The sequence below is a fragment of the Lissotriton helveticus genome, chromosome 4_1, assembly GCF_964261635.1.
Source record: "Lissotriton helveticus chromosome 4_1, aLisHel1.1, whole genome shotgun sequence".
Lineage (NCBI taxonomy): Eukaryota > Metazoa > Chordata > Amphibia > Caudata > Salamandridae > Lissotriton > Lissotriton helveticus.
In genome coordinates, this window is record NC_136063.1 from 2,125,809,422 (window position 1) to 2,125,822,979 (window position 13,558).

General features: G+C 40.8%; 1 protein-coding gene across 1 annotated transcript in view; it reads right to left on the reverse strand.

Moving 5' to 3' along the window:
- Positions 1–2,799: 2,799 nt before the first annotated feature.
- The window catches only part of PGK1 (phosphoglycerate kinase 1), a 62,797-nt gene continuing 52,038 nt past the window's right edge, over positions 2,800–13,558 (reverse strand). Inside the window, exons 10-11 of the mRNA XM_078688822.1 lie at positions 7,236–7,334; positions 2,800–3,217 (exon numbers count right to left, since the gene is read on the reverse strand). Of these exons, the coding sequence (XP_078544948.1) occupies positions 3,177–3,217; positions 7,236–7,334 (140 nt within the window). The 3' untranslated portion in view covers positions 2,800–3,176. The remainder of the gene's footprint in view (positions 3,218–7,235; positions 7,335–13,558) is intronic.

Genomic DNA, 13,558 nt, shown 5'->3' on the forward strand with positions numbered 1-13,558 from the left:
AGAAGTATGGATAAATCACTTTACCGAACTGTACAAACTAGATGACCGGATTCAACCACTTAACCTTGTAACTCTACCAATGGAGAGTAATGAATCGCAAATCAATAATTCGGAGCCGTTTCCACTATCCATCTACTTTAATTACTCAGAAGTGGAACTGGCCATCCTTGAAAGTTCTAATGCCAAAGCGCCCGGCCCGGATGGAATCCCCATAGACCTATTTAAAGACAACATTCAATTATGGGCACCTATTCTTACAAACGTCCTTAACTCTTATGCCCGTAAAGGATTCCCTGCAACATGGCAAGAAGCGATCATAATACCCATTTTTAAAAAAGGCGAAAGAACGGACCCAAAATGTTATAGACCAATTTCCTTACTGGACTCCATGATGAAGGTGGCCGGGAGAGTCCTGTTGAACCAACTGCAAACATGGGCACAGGAAAATAACATTTTGTCGAAATTCCAATATGGATTAGTTTCTGGCCTCGGGACAGTGGAACAATGCTTAAATCTAGCTCTGATCATCGACAAATACGTGTTGGCAAAAAGAGGCAATATATACATGACTTTCGTGGACTTAAGCTCTGCTTTTGATTGCCTCAACCACAGCTTACTATGGTCTACCCTCATTAATATGGGCGTTGACCCTAACATCTTAGCTTTCATAAAAGACAACTATCGAGGAGCTGGGGCCAAGGTCCGTTACGGGAAGGATGGAGCTTGCACGAACAAGTTCCCTATAAAAAGGGGGTCAGGCAGGGCTGCATCCTTCCCCCTTTCTTTTTAATTTGTACATTAACAGCGTCGCCGATTGCCTGGCCAAACTAGATGTTGACTATTCAAAAATAAATGGCCTTATGGTTCCAATCCTTCTATACGCGGACGACGCTGTTATGTCCAGGACCCAATTAGGGCTTCAAAAAGCGTTAACTGCCTTTTCTACCTTTATGGGCTCGAGAGGCCTTAAGATCAATGTAAGTAAAACTTTCACAATGTGTTGCAGTAATAAAAAGAACACCTCTTGCAATACGTTCATTGATGCAACCAAAATCAGCCTCACAAAAACCTTCACCTACCTGGGTATACTTTTTAGCAACACTGGCACATGGAAGAACGCCGTACACACCCGAAATTTGGCTTTTATTAGACAAATTGGAGCCCTGAAGAAATTTGCGACTAAACTAGGTGGGAAACCAGTTAGGATTTTGTTGGACATATTTGCCGCCAAATGCGTTTCTACCGCAACATATGGAGCAGGTATCTGGGGCCTGACGGACTGTGGAGAGATCCAAACCAGCGAGAATGCATTCTTAAGATTTTTGCTGGCTGTTCCTCGGTCCATTTCAACCACAGTCTGCCATAATGAGTTAGCACGAGTATACATCTCGGACACAATCAAAATTGCACCAATACTGCTATGGCATAAAGTATGGTCCTCGGAAAAAACGGTGTTAAACCAGGACATAATTAAGGATTGTATGGCCTTAACTAACTCCAGAAAAATACCCTGGCTCGCCTATGTACAGAAATTTTTAACCTCACTGGACCTAGCCGATATGTACATTAACCCCACAATGTGTCAAACGATCTCTAAAAAGGACCTCAAGGCTCGTTGTTTAGGCTTACTTTCAGACAGACGTTCTTATCTTGAAGGTAACAAACTATCGATTGCCAATCACAACCTCTTACTTTACGATGTTGGCATCCCATCTTACCTCTCTCCGATTATCACAATCTATACGAGAATGTTGCTAACAAGGATGAGGGTGGATTGTTTCTTCCGTCTACTAACATTTCCCACCGTAAACGATTGGTCGACTACCCTGGTGGTCTGTCCTTGTGACAATGTTTCCAAGCAATCCAACATTCACGTTATTTTATTCTGCAAATTTTATGACTGGGGTAGAAGGAAACATCTTCTCCCACTTTTTAAACTCTGGGGCTTAAGACAGTGCAGCCAGCCTTACTTAAGCTATACAGGCTTGAAGATGAACTTTCAATCAATGCAGCTGCTAGCTTTTTGAAATTCGCAGTAAGGTGTAGAGTGTCTATGAACTAACTGTCTTCCGTTCCCCGCCAGCCATAATACGCACAAACTTAATTTTTAAATCCCTGTGTATGTTGTATGTTTTATGATTGAAATCCGTACTCATTTTTATGCTGTATCATACCTGCTTTTATGATTTTCCTCGTAAAAAATCGAATAAAGCTTTATTTGAATTTGAAAAGAACTAAACACCTAGAGATTTTTTTTTGCTGTAGCTGCCAGTCTAATGACATCAATGCAGTACGTGGCAATGGTCTATCACAGATGTATATACCGTACCATTGAGATCAGTATGCTGTGGGTGATGCGACAAATGTTTATTTTAAACTTTGTTTCAAAGGGATAGAATAAATGGCGCCACTAGGTGAATACATTCTGTATTTACAGTCCTACTTGTAAGCCAGTCGAGTAGGCTTTGCCAATGTTGGTTATGGGGAGGATGGCCAGCAATGACCAAAAACATGAACTGAAGAGCAACTGCTATATTTCCTCTCCCCTGGTTCAGTCACAAGGGATGGACAAGAAGGCAGCCAGTGGTGCCAGACAGCAAAGCAGGGCTGCACCAAACCACAAGCATGCTGTGTATTTAAAAAGAGTAAATTCGGAGAACACCTTTAAACTACAGAAAATATAAATTTGCCAAGCGTCTAATGGTCAAATCACAGTAAATTAGGCATACTTTTTTGGGTACATTACGAAGCAAAGCGTGGACCAGATTTTCTGGCACTCACAGAATAAAATACACATTGTACGGTCATGATGTCTTTAATATTTACCAGGTACCACAGTTAACTCCCCTACCATAAGGGGGAGCTCAACTGCTTACTGTAACCATTTACAAAGAGGAAATGTGTGCAGGAACAGAAAGGAGAGTGAACAGTTGCGGGACCAGCATGTACACAGTGTCAAGGTAAGGTACATATAATACAGTAAATACACCACAGAGCCGGTGGAAAGCGCAGCACCACCCACAACACGTAAACTGTCGAACACATGCAACTAAAGTGCTACTAGGCATCGCCCTCGGCAGACAATCCCACTAGTTCACGCTCTGGAATTGTTCCCGCCAGATGTACAGAAGTGCTGCAGTTCAAGGTCAGAAACTGACTGAGGATATGTCCGCCCTTTAAACATTACTCAGAGCATCCACACCAGGAAGAACTTTGCCTGCAAGTTAAAGGGAGAAAAAAAATGGTGTTAGAGGTTTCAGTATCTGTGGGAAATGTAGGATTACAACTCGTTCTGGCTTCTGGACTAAGCATGCATACACTTTCAACACGACCAATATGCTTTATATTGTAAATGTAATTATTAGCAAACAGTTTCCAATTAACAAAAAAAATATACAAACCACACGATCCAATACAGGCCTTGAAAAATTAAATTACTACACTTGCAGGTCTAGTAAAATTTTTATCATCTACTCAACCTAACTAATGTACGTGACCAGTAAACTGGTCTAAAATTGTGCGATCCTCCTCCTCCTCCTCCTCTATTCTATTTTAAGGAGCCACCCTTTTCTTCATTTATCAAATATGAGAGCACCTTCAGATTTGAGGTCAGCATTTCTGCTGTACAAGGATTTATTTTTTGTTTAATAGACTAGCCTTTGTTGCATGCATAATTAGACGAGAGGCCACATATAGGGTTCACACATGACCCCCGACTTGCCTCTTATTTCACGAATAGCATTGTCATCAGGGCAGGGGCAGTAACGTTTCTCAGTTCAAAATTAAAAACTCACTTTCAATAAATATATTACTACAGCATGATGTGGTAGTACACATTAGTTTACAGCTTGCACATTTTCCATTGAAATGGCGACAAACTTTCCCACTAACATGCAGTTTTACTGATAAAACTATAAAGCACATAACTAATGTTTGGATACTGGGTTTCAGCAAAAAAAAAAAAGATTTATCATTTGCACATCAACAAGTAGTTTTCCAATTTATCATAAATTTTGTTTCCACCACACAATTACAAAAATGTGCATTAATAACTACCGAAATATATTTGAAGACATTTATACAGTTCACTTATTTCAATGCAGTATTAGAAACAAAAAAGCCTGACATATTACAACCATTTATTTTACACGCTTTGCACAGCAGGATTTGCACACAGTTCACTTTACAAAGTCCTGAAACTTCAGGGAAAGCAATTCTATACAACAAATGGTAGCTTTAAATACATAAGCCATTACACCCAAATACCTTGAAATGGTGGTATGATGAAGGCTGTATTCAGGTGATTTTTAAAATAAAATCTTGAATGAGTAAGCCATGGATCCTGCGAACCAGACATTACTGGTCATTACTCTAGAATGGACTAGACTACTGCTTCATTGATTACAGAGAGATGGAGAGAATTCTAGAGCTAGCACATATCCCAATTCATTTTATCGGGCCAACCAGCCTTATTAACCCTTGCGTGCTCCAGTCGGCTAGTTCTGCCGTCAGCTGACGGAGCGCCGCCCGCACCGCGGCGGAAAAACTGCCGCGGTTATGGCGTTAAATATCAAGCTGCCAGTCCGTAAGCAGAGCAGAAGATGGAGGATTAATAGGCAGCTATTTCTCAAAGTCAGATTATGCAGGAGGCAGGGAAGGGAAGGGAACGGAACGGAGGACTTTAGCTGGAATAGGACGTCTGCCCCTATTCATTTGATATGGGAAGCATATAAAGCCTGGTTGATGATCACTTTAAAGAGCTTCTCTGTTGCGTGGAACAGAAAGGAGAGAATGCAGGTATCACAGCCTATCTTGAACAGAACTGAAAGCAGGCTCGGTAAAGTGGGGCATTAGGAAAGGAATAGAGAAAACACTGGAGGACTTGCAGCTGAAGCTTACATTGAAAATGGATACAGTAAATGGGAAGCCAGCAAGGTCAGGGAACATGTGTATGGCGAGAGCTGTAGAAAGTGGGTAGCCTGGAAACCCAGACTGCATAGAAATCTGAATTACATCAGAAAGGTTATGGATGAGGCAACAACCTAGATAGTTGAGGAGCGTAATGATCTAAAATGAGATGTTTTTCTAGGATCTGCATTTAGAAACCTAAGTAATGATTGGGGAAGAGTTAGATACATGGTTAATGGATAAAACATCTGACCAGTCTCACCTAAGAACAGCAATAATTCCTAGGTCACGAAATACCCAGTGGAGATATTTTGACAGCAGTTAAGAAGCTTAAAAGAGGGAAAGCAGCAGGCACAGGCAGGATCTCAAATGAGCTCTACATTTTAATGTTGGATGCGGTGATTCTGGTCTGGCGCAGGTAGTTTAATTCAGTTTGATTTTGGAAAGCAACCCCTTACCAGGGTCCTGGAAGGAGGCTATGTCACTGATTTTATAACCTGGTAAGAACTCCATACAGTGGCAGTCGCACAGACCAACATCATTGCTGAATTGGGATTATAAGGTTTACCAGTATTTTAGCTACCAGTCTGAGTAAAGTGGTGGGTAGTTTATCTAATGAAAATTAGAAGGGTTTCCTACTTGGAAGGCATATGTGCAAATTAACTCGCATGTTGATAGGCTGAACAGACTTAGCCATAATTCTAGGGGCCCACACTGACACTTAACCCTGGACTCTGCCAAGGAATCCGACCGTGTTAATTGTAACTATTTAACAAGTGTGCTAAAGTGTTTTGTGATGGTGGACGTGTGTTCGGGTGTACTGGGTACGATTTATAGTATACCAAGAACCCAAGTTCTTGTTAATAAAAATCTCAATGCACCAGTTAAAACAAGGAGGGGGGCGCGGGGGGTGTACTAGGCAGGGTTGTCCCCTCTCAACCATTCTGTTTGATTTGTATACCGAACCTCTGTCAAAGTTTAAGACTGAACAGAAGAATAAAACCTTTTACAATAGGCGCACTTTTCAGAAAAACAGCTGTATGCTCAGGATTTGAACGGTTTATACACCAGGCGCTGCATCTAGTATCCCGTAGCTAATGTTAGAAGGGAGGCATTTTGGGGAGCTATCTGGATGGCGGACAAGGAGTCAAAAACAGAGATAATGGTGTTTAATCAGAGTTTTGAAGGTATACAGAGTATAGGGATAAATAGGATGCAGGATCCAGAGAAAATCCCATTAGTTAACATGGAGAAAGTCTGCAAGAAGGTAGGTAGGGGTTATGAAGAGATGGCAGACACATTTGGTTAAGTTGTCTATCCTACCCAAATTTACCTACCTGCTTGAAAATATCCGTTAAGCTTGAAAAAAACGCTTATGAAAATACAGGAGAAAATTGCCTGGTTTGTCTGGACGAGCAAAGGAATGACTCCCTTGAAAAAAAAGCTGAGAATGAAGGCGGAGAAAGGGGACGTAGGGGCTCCCAGATTTTCAACTGTAATGCGGAGCCAAAAAAACAGCCAAAAGGCATGAAAAGATGGTTCATGGAGTAATACTTTAAATGGCAATATTGTAAAGTATGCTAGCAATCTATTATTGCTACATGCAATGTATGGCAGAAGCCAAAGTGACTGGCTGGATTTTCAGCCACAAACATTAGTTTGCACAGTGGTATGACAAACAGTAAGGACAATTTGAGGAAGTTCCATAAATACTCACTGCAGCCATTAAATTTCACCCACAAACAGTGGGGATTCCTCAAAGTATGTCTGAGTTACTTTGATAATAGAGTCGTCAAAATACACCAGCAACAAGTCAAGAACTGGATTAGTGTCCGTTTATATATGAATGGGCTTCAAAGAGTCCATCACACGAAGGGCAAGAACATACAGAACAAAAAGTGGCCTTTTTATGTAACGCTTGTCCTCTCTCAACATTCAAACAGTGGTCTTGATAATGACCTCCTTTGAAACTGGACGATTTAAAGGCTCAACTTTGACAATATAGAATGCCCTTATTTTTTTTTAGTTGCATCTCATCTTTCACCGTATTTGAAACCATCAATGAAGGTCTAATCTTTCAAGGCACACCATATGCCACTTAATAGATCTGCAACGGTCAGCACTTGGTTGCCAGGTTACCAGTGGTTGAACACTGCTGTAAAACTAACACAAAGCTAACTGAATGAGCAGCTGCAGGCTGTACAAAACAAAGGTGGCACAAGTCATGACTAACTCCAAAAGAGGGCAAGAGAAGAAATTGCAGCTTAGCATCGTTTAACTCTGGGTCAGCACAATTTCCTGAAAGCATAATCGACAATGAGATTTACCTTCCAGGAGTTCTAGACTGGCTCCACCTCCTGTGCTGACATGGCTTACTTTGTCCTCAGTGTCCCACTTTGCACAGCAAGTAGCAGTATCTCCACCGCCTGTAATAAAATAAGTAAAATAAATGAACTAAGCCATTTGAATTCTTTAGATGTTACCCTCCAGAATGATGTATGAAAGGGGGCTGCACTCAAATATTCAAACTTAGTGCAAATTTAAACCAGTGTATGTGCTGTGTCGGGATTAGTGCCTGCACACTGTGGATATGAACTGAATATGGCCTGGTGCCAAAAGGCCACCAGGGCTCCAAACACGCACAATGAAAAAAATACTCCTTTTAAACAAACTGCAATGTATTTAATCACATGAGTTTCTTCAACCAAAGTTCATTTTCTTACAATCATTGTTTACTACAAACATATCAATTTCATCAGTAAATCAGGACATCAAAGCATCATTAGTTCAATCAATGAAACTATGGAACATAATCAAAACATAACAAAAACCCAATGCATTTCGGGGCCCTGCCCCTTCGTCAGGGGTCTGTATAAGAAAAGGGAAAGAAAAAGGAAAGGAGACCGTATTACTTTTGTTGCCAAGGGGGACAAAATGTATATACACTAAAACTTGCGTTTTGTTACATCTGGCTTACCTAGTAATTGTTATATTGCGCGTTGCCAAAATGTTGACAGGGCGCGTAGTTCTCTTTTTTGACGTTCTATGGGAAAACGAGTGGAATTATGCGTTCATGAATGGTTGACTGACAGTCAAAGAAGTGTCATACTTCAAGTCAATTCAAAAGCTCACCTCAGTATAGAAAATTATGTCCAATCTGAAAAACGCGAATGGACATCTATCAGTATGATTGTCAATAATACTGAACAAAAGGTAACATAAACTGAACCAAGAAAAACGTGCATTTACCTGTGGGGTATGTGTGTATTCTAACCCCAGACAATCAATCTTGTCAACAGGGTTGCCTACAAAACAATAAAATCGAAATGTTGGAACTGAATATATCGCCAAAGGTTATCTGCCATTCTTGCCGCTTTAGGCAGGCACATTTGCTTACCTGCGGGGAGATTAATATTGCCAGTCCCGCTTCGTGATATGAGGTACACACGTCCGCTCTACATAAAGAGAACGAGTGTTACTTAAATCTAATGTGCACTCGTTTTGGTAACCAAAAACGAGAAAATAAGTTTCTAACTCTTACCGATTTGCAGCCGAAATATTGGCGAAAATCTGCTCAATCCTAGATGTGCCGAGTAAACCGCGGGTACTCATTGAGTCCCTTTACTCTGTTTATTGGAAACTCCAACATGAAAATAGGACTAGGAGCAAAAAGGCGTCGGCCATTTTTGAGTGGTGTTTTCGCAAAAACGAGTGTGAAAAAAACTTAAGAGGAGAAAGAGAGGTGAAGTGAAAAAAAGGGGAAAAGATTAAAGTGAAAGAGAAAGAATAAAAAAATAAAAAAATAAACACGACAAAAGGAGTCATTTTCCCATCTATGCCAAGCAATTCCTGCCTATTTACAAACTGAATCTCAACATTTGGATGGTAATGGCAATCATATAATGAAATATACGTGACATTAAACCTGTGAATTTCTAGCCATGTTATGATGGTCAATGTTGGATAATGAGTGTGGGTCATCGTGTGGGAGTTTCCCTAAGGTCCCAAGTAAGTGTGCTTTAAAGGAAACATGCCATGTCCATTTTGTCATTAAGCCCAAAAGGGGTCAGTGTTTGCAGTTTGCGAATCCAGAAGGCCTCTTTCTGAAGTAGGATCTTTGAGTTATCCAACCCCAAACGCTGTGGGAGTAGTTCAATCACCTGGAATCTTAGTTGAGCGATAGTGTGGCCAGCTTCCCACCAGTGTTTTGCGAGTGGTGATGTGTAGTTCTTATTCCTTATGCGGCTCTTGTGTTCCGACAGTCGCAATTTCAATTTGCGCTCAGTTTTGCCGACATATAAAAGGCCACATGGGCATTTGATTGAATATACAACAAACTCAGAATTGTTTTGGCAACGCGCAATATAACAATTACTAGGTAAGCCAGATGTAACAAAACGCAAGTTTTAGTGTATATACATTTTGTCCCCCTTGGCAACAAAAGTAATACGGTCTCCTTTCCTTTTTCTTTCCCTTTTCTTATACAGACCCCTGACGAAGGGGCAGGGCCCCGAAATGCATTGGGTTTTTGTTATGTTTTGATTATGTTCCATAGTTTCATTGATTGAACTAATGATGCTTTGATGTCCTGATTTACTGATGAAATTGATATGTTTGTAGTAAACAATGATTGTAAGAAAATGAACTTTGGTTGAAGAAACTCATGTGATAAATACATTGCAGTTTGTTTAAAAGGAGTATTTTTTTCATTGTGCGTGTTTGGAGCCCTGGTGGCCTTTTGGCACCAGGCCATATTCAGTTCATATCCACAGTGTGCAGGCACTAATCCCGACACAGCACATACACTGGTTTAAATTTGCACTAAGTTTGAATATTTGAGTGCAGCCCCCTTTCATACATTGTTATAGTTTCACTGCCACACGGGAGCTTGCACCATTGTACAATGTCGTTTGAATCTATAGCGGGAATTACAGACAACAGAGCGAATATTAGAGGATACTCTGCAGAAGAAGCCTCTCAAATTTACAAACTCATAAAGGAAACCAAAACTTTTGATACCCAAGGAGGATCAACCGCGCAACAGTTAAAACAACTTGAATATCTGGCACGACGTGAACTAAATCAACGTCTACATGCGTCCACACTAATTCAATACCATCGTGTGAGGTGGATCCCCAGGGGCCTACGACTAGCAATCAGACCTATGTTATACAGATTAAACAATAACCTGCAATTCATGGAGAAATGGTTTGAGATTCTCAACAAGTGTTCACTTGATCTTATATTGTTATTGGTAGAAGAACTGGCTAAGACAATCACTGATCTGGAGGAGGAAATCTTTAATGTTAAGAACGAATTGTCTAAAAGAATAGAGGATGAACCATGGAGTGAATTCCTTGAGGAACTTGAGATTAAACTTGACAAATATGGCAAGGAGCTGCAAGAGACTAAGTTGCGCAAATTCAAACGGGACACTATCGACTACAAGTTGAACGAAGCATATACATGGGCTGAAATTTACGCTAAGAGGCGCTACACAACCAGGAAACAACACACAGCGTCATCAGAAGAGAGCGGAGTGTCGGATAGTGACACCAGTGCTACTAGGCAACCCATGAGCAAGCAACAACAGTTTACATCTAAACAGCAAGAGTCGACACCGAACCAGCAAGACCAGGCAGAAATAGGAACAGGTGCGACAGCCTCCACATCTGACTCTTTTTTAGACAAGGACATTGCACCACCCAAACCTCCGGATATACCATCCACAACGAGCGACAGAAGACGCGACGAGGACAAGGCAAAGGAAAAGGAAAAGGAGGTAGAGAAGAAGAAACCAGGCCTAAGGAGCCAGACCAAAGCCTTGTAATTAATATTTCTAACTACCAACTAACAAAAGCAGAAGAACATCTACTTAACAAAGGTACATCTTTTGTCCACACCTACCATACCAATCTACTTGAGACTGAAATAGCCTTGTATAAATTTATGAGGGTCCTGAGGCTTAGACACTTTTTCACAGTGCTTAACCCCATTGAAAACGAAGACAGTACCTCCATTAAGTTCAAACCTAAAAGCACCTTCATGGCCCCAGTTTCTCATAAAAGCCTTGACACATTTGAGTTACTTGTCAAGATGGATTTGAATAAAGTTCAATACAAGAAAAAGATCAACAACCTAACAAGAGCGGAATATAGCACTCTACACGCACTGGCCAACAATAAAGAGATCATGATCCAAAAGGCAGATAAAGGCGGAAGCCTTGTGATAATGGACTTGGAATTTTACGTGAAGAAAGGCTCAGAACATGTGCAAGATGTAAATACTTATGCTAAACTGGACGAAGATCCTACGAATGCTATAGCCAAAAACCTTGATGGACTACTAGACAAATTCGAAGAACTCGGCTGGATAAACATCACAACCAAGCGTTACTTGAGGCAAATATACCCAAGAAGACCTAGGATATATTTTTTGCCAAAAGTGCATAAAGACTTGAAAGACCCCCCATTTAGACCGATAGTTTCGGGATGTGCCTCTATTTTCGAGAATCTGGGCATCTTCATTGATGCACACATGCAGTCCTTCATCAAAAAATGGCCGACTTATTTGGAAGACACCTCAGATTTCTTGCGAAGTCTTTCAACCATTGACACGACAGATACAGGAAATTGGACTCTATGTACAATCGATGTCACGGCTCTTTATACATCGATTCCTCACAAGGAAGGCTTAGAAGCAATTGAGTGGGCCTTACTCCTAGATAAGCCGGATGAGTTGAAATATTTAATTCTGCAGTTGCTAGAATTCTGTTTGTCTAACAGCTACTTCTCATGGGAAAGAGAGTATTACTTGCAGCTCACTGGGACAGCCATGGGCTTTCCAGGGGCCTGCATTTACGCGAACATTTTCATGGCAAAATTCGAGCTTGATTATATTCTGGAAGACAGCACTTGGCAGGCAGGCCTAGTGTATTATAAAAGGTACATAGATGATGTTTTCATCATATGGAAACGACCAGTTCTGGATTTAATCCAAAACATCAAAAGTTTGAATCTTGCTAATCCAAGGATACAATTCACGCATAATATCAGCAAGGAAGCCTTACCGTTTTTGGATGTCTGGGTTGCGCTCAGTGAGAATTCCATCATTACAACTCTTTACAAAAAGCCTACAGATAGAAACACCTCACTTCTGTATGGAAGCTTCCATCCTTTAAACCTTGTCAACAACTTACCGGTCTCACAATTCATGAGAATAAAAAGAATATCTTCTGACAAAACTAGCTGTGATAAGCATATTGAAGAACAAAAGCAACGTTATTTAGACAGAGGTTATCCGCGTAAACTATTGGATGCACATGTGAATCACATTAAGGCTATCCCAAGGGCAGACCTTTTGAAAAAAAGACCCAAAACTGAGAACAAAAGAATGGTATTTGTGTCTAAATACTCCACTGCTTCCAGAGACATAAAGCGTATCATCTTGAAACGATGGGAGATCATTCAAGTTGAGAAAGACTTTGGTAACTTATTCAGTGAAAGACCTTTGTTTGCTTATAAGAGAGCCCAGAATCTCAAAGAACTGCTCAATAAACCAAGTCACCATATGGACACCACCCAACAATCTGAAGTGTATAAAGGAACCACTCGCTGTTATAATTGCAAAAACTGCAACAATATAATACCGGGGAATGTTTTACTACACCCTCGCACAGGCGAAAAAATCCAATTAAGGCACAACACAACCTGCAATTCTGAGTTTGTTGTATATTCAATCAAATGCCCATGTGGCCTTTTATATGTCGGCAAAACTGAGCGCAAATTGAAATTGCGACTGTCGGAACACAAGAGCCGCATAAGGAATAAGAACTACACATCACCACTCGCAAAACACTGGTGGGAAGCTGGCCACACTATCGCTCAACTAAGATTCCAGGTGATTGAACTACTCCCACAGCGTTTGGGGTTGGATAACTCAAAGATCCTACTTCAGAAAGAGGCCTTCTGGATTCGCAAACTGCAAACACTGACCCCTTTTGGGCTTAATGACAAAATGGACATGGCATGTTTCCTTTAAAGCACACTTACTTGGGACCTTAGGGAAACTCCCACACGATGACCCACACTCATTATCCAACATTGACCATCATAACATGGCTAGAAATTCACAGGTTTAATGTCACGTATATTTCATTATATGATTGCCATTACCATCCAAATGTTGAGATTCAGTTTGTAAATAGGCAGGAATTGCTTGGCATAGATGGGAAAATGACTCCTTTTGTCGTGTTTATTTTTTTATTCTTTCTCTTTCACTTTAATCTTTTCCCCTTTTTTTCACTTCACCTCTCTTTCTCCTCTTAAGTTTTTTTCACACTCGTTTTTGCGAAAACACCACTCAAAAATGGCCGACGCCTTTTTGCTCCTAGTCCTATTTTCATGTTGGAGTTTCCAATAAACAGAGTAAAGGGACTCAATGAGTACCCGCGGTTTACTCGGCACATCTAGGATTGAGCAGATTTTCGCCAATATTTCGGCTGCAAATCGGTAAGAGTTAGAAACTTATTTTCTCGTTTTTGGTTACCAAAACGAGTGCACATTAGATTTAAGTAACACTCGTTCTCTTTATGTAGAGCGGACGTGTGTACCTCATATCACGAAGCGGGACTGGCAATATTAATCTCCCC